The 3,326-nt window shown below is 56.0% G+C and overlaps 2 protein-coding genes across 2 annotated transcripts in view; one reads left to right on the top strand and one right to left on the bottom strand.

Moving 5' to 3' along the window:
- The window catches only part of LONP1 (lon peptidase 1, mitochondrial), a 23,308-nt gene extending 22,385 nt beyond the window's left edge, over nt 1-923 (top strand). The window contains exon 17 of the mRNA XM_023764645.1: nt 729-923. Within this exon, the coding sequence (XP_023620413.1) occupies nt 729-923 (195 nt within the window). The remainder of the gene's footprint in view (nt 1-728) is intronic.
- HSD11B1L (hydroxysteroid 11-beta dehydrogenase 1 like) overlaps nt 252-3,326 on the bottom strand; it is a 7,613-nt gene continuing 4,538 nt past the window's right edge. The window contains exons 5-8 of the mRNA XM_023764644.1: nt 3,161-3,324; nt 2,594-3,078; nt 1,113-1,284; nt 252-936 (exon numbers count right to left, since the gene is read on the bottom strand). Coding sequence (XP_023620412.1) covers nt 2,883-3,078; nt 3,161-3,324 — 360 coding nt within the window. The 3' untranslated portion in view covers nt 252-936; nt 1,113-1,284; nt 2,594-2,882. The remainder of the gene's footprint in view (nt 937-1,112; nt 1,285-2,593; nt 3,079-3,160; nt 3,325-3,326) is intronic.

Genomic DNA, 3,326 nt, shown 5'->3' with positions numbered 1-3,326 from the left:
GTTCCCTTTCAACAAGGCTGCCTTGCAAGAAGTTTGGGGCTACTCCAATAAAAGTGTGGATAAAAAAAGGGGGTCCCTGTAACCCAGCACAAAGTCTTTCTCAGCAAAAGTCTTTTTAGTTTTGAGCAAAGTCTTTTGTGGGGTAGTTTGTTTAAACTGCTGTGGTGAAAAGGGTTTTCAAACCAAACCCCTGCCCCACTGTTTTTTGGGCATCTGGGGGGAACACCTTTGATGACAATGCCCAGAGTAAATCAGTACCCCTCGAGGGGTGTGACCCCCCTCAAGAGCACATAGTCTTAACTATCCTGCTTTCTTCCTTAAATTCCCTCCTTAACTTCAAATGCATTAAAGAAGTGGCAGAACTGTTAACCTCTGGGGAAATTTTAGATCTTGCCTCCAGGCAATTGTCAGTTTGGCTCAAATAAACTCATGAAAATTCCCTACAGGTGTGGACGTTTCTTAGCTGGTCAGAGGCCCATAAGCCCTGACCTGCCCGAAACGCCCCAACCCGACACTCAAAAGCATCAGCTGGCCAACCCCACCCGACGCCTATTCTAGTGGGCAAACCGCTTCTGTCAAATCCGCCCCACCTGCCCCCGCTTCCACCCCGCGGGCCGGAGGGTCGTGGTGTAAAAGCCCGGCCGGGCGTCGCCGGGCAGACATATTAGGGACTTCACTCACTGCACTGGCCGGCCCGGCACCCACTTCTGCCGCTCGGCCCACCGCAGGCTCCCCGCTCCTCTCGGCAGCCTGGAGCCTGTGCCCTGGCCGTGCCCTCCGCCCGGGAAGCCATTCCCACCTCCCGACCAGCAGCAACCCGATCGCGCGCCTCGGAACTCACCCCACGGCGGCGGCTGTGCCTCGGCTTGCTCACGTTCTTGGTCACCTTGTGGCCCTTGTTGAGGCCCACGGCCATGGGATAGCGCAGAGCCATGGCTGCGGACAAGGGTGGGGAGGGGGGAGAGGTAAGTCCCGGTTCGGCCACTGCTGCCCAGAGCCCAGCGTCCCGGCCCCCCGCAGTCGCTCGCTACACCCAGCCATTCCCCCAAGCCGCACCGGAGGCCCTGGGGTACGGATGGCGGCGGATCCCACCAGCGCCGAGATGAACTAACCTGCTGCTCCTCAATGGCTGCCGCGGCGGAAGGGCTGGCGGAGCGCGGAACTCTGGGATATCTATTCCTCACGGGTTGCGCGGGCCAGAGAGGCAGGGATGCTGCGAGCGCCCCCTGGCGGCTGGAGGTTTTCCTGCGGTCTCGTGAGCATGCGCATTTACCCCAGCCGGCCCTAGTGAGGGGTCGGAGCTCTTGTGCGTGCCTATGGCAATGCTGCCTCCCTATTCCGGGGGGTGGAAAGTTCGAATCTCACCTCTGCTGGGTGAAACCCCATCTCAGCCGCTAGCTGGCGCCAGGGACTTCAACCTCCCAATACCTGAATTTCTCCATTTATAAAATAAGGGCAGCCGAGGCTGGTTTGGCTCAGTGGTCTCGTGAGCATGCGCATTTACCCCAGCCGGCCCTAGTGAGGGGTCGGAGCTCTTGTGCGTGCCTATGGCAATGGTGCCTCCCTATTCCGGGGGGTGGAAAGTTCGAATCTCACCTCTGCTGGGTGAAATCCCATCTCAGCCGCTAGCTGGCGCCAGGGACTTCAACCTCCCAATACCTGAATTTCTCCATTTATAAAATAAGGGCAAAAATAGGGCATATTCCAAACTCTTTGAACAAGATATAATGGTACTTGACACAAAATAAAACTTCCATAAACGAAGGCATTTTATATGAGGCCAAGCTTTGAGTTAGGGCTAAGGAAGGCGATGTGGTATAGTGCCCGTTGGTGGCATTTGATATGAATCGATTTTATTTTAGGTGATGCAGAGATGAGAGGCATAAGAACAAAAAAAAAATTTTTTCTGTTTTTTTTCTCTTTCAATCCTAATGTCAAGTGTGTAGTCCTTGATGCACGTTAGTATTATCCATGCACAAACCATGTATGTTGTGTGGCAAATAATGCCTTTGGTCCACCATCAGTACCCTTCCTACTGCCCGGACTTGCTGGGTGAGCCCCCCTCTCTCCCAGCCTGTTTCTCCACCTGTGAGATGGGGTTGAGAGCTCTAGTGCACACACTCTTCCTGCCTGCTGGAAGGACCAAGACATTTAACAACAGATGTGCAAGGGAAGAAGGATTTTTATTATGAAAAGGGAGGCTGGGTACAGAGCAAAACACATTCCTTCCCTTCTCCCCCTCTTTGGACCCTACCATTCGGTTTTTTTTTTTGTTTGTTTTGTTTTAAAATATATTTTTATTGATTTCAGAGAGGAAGGGAGAGAGAGATAGAAACATCAATGATGAGAGTATCATTGATTGGCTGCCTCCTGCACACCCCCTACTGGGGATCGAGCCCGCAACCCAGGCATGTGCCCTTGACCGGAATCGAACCCGGGACACTTCCGTCCACAGGCTGACCGCAGAAAATCCAAACCAGCTAGGGCCCTACCATTGGGTTTTGTGGCTCTCCTTTGCTTAGGGCAAGGAGTGAGTGGAAAGAACAAATCAGGTGGTTCCAAGGGAGCCCCTAGGGCCGGCTCTCCACATTACCTCTCTAGCCTTCGTTTCCCCATCAGCGCAATGGAAGCAGCAATCACATCAACAATGACCACGGAGAAGAATGAGGTAATGCCTTCCAGGCCCCTGACAAGGTGCTGGCTCACAGACGCTGCTCTCACACCCAGAGATTTCATTGCTTCCAGGTGCTAATGGTTTTTCTGTTTTCCCTTCCTGTATTGATGATGCTGTCTTGGGTCATGGCCGCCCTCTCGAAGGCGTCTGTTTGAGCCCCACCTTCAGGCGGCTGGGGGAAGGGTCCTCTCTGAGAAGATGGAGGAGCTCAGGCAGCAGCAGCGGCAGTGACATTGAGCTCCTGGCGGACGAACCAGGCCCTTGGGTGAGGCAGCCAGGCCCGGAGAAGGCAGAGGACGTGGAAGCGCCACGGGTAGAAGACGTGGGAGACCCGCGTGGCGCCGCCCCGGATCACAGCCAGGGCTGCCTTGGGCCCCGGGGCCGCCTGGGCCCTGGTGACACCCCTGGGGACAGGAGTGCTTGGTGCGGACTGGGGCTGGGGCTGGGTGGCCCCCCACGACCCCCGGTCCCCGCCCCTGGTCTTACCTGACTCCCTCCTTAGCCGAGGCGCGATCCTGGAGGCCCAGGACGCACCTGGTGATGGCCACGTTCACATCCTGCACATGCAGCTCCCGCTGCAGGGCGCCAAAGAAACTGTCCAGCGCGAACTTGGCCGCGGAGTAGGGACTGGAGAAGGACGCGGGCACACGGC

This window comes from Myotis lucifugus, unplaced genomic scaffold (genome assembly GCF_000147115.1).
Source record: "Myotis lucifugus unplaced genomic scaffold, Myoluc2.0 scaffold_341, whole genome shotgun sequence".
NCBI lineage: Eukaryota > Metazoa > Chordata > Mammalia > Chiroptera > Vespertilionidae > Myotis > Myotis lucifugus.
Note: the sequence above shows the minus strand (reverse complement) of the source record. Positions and strands in the feature narration are given on the sequence as shown.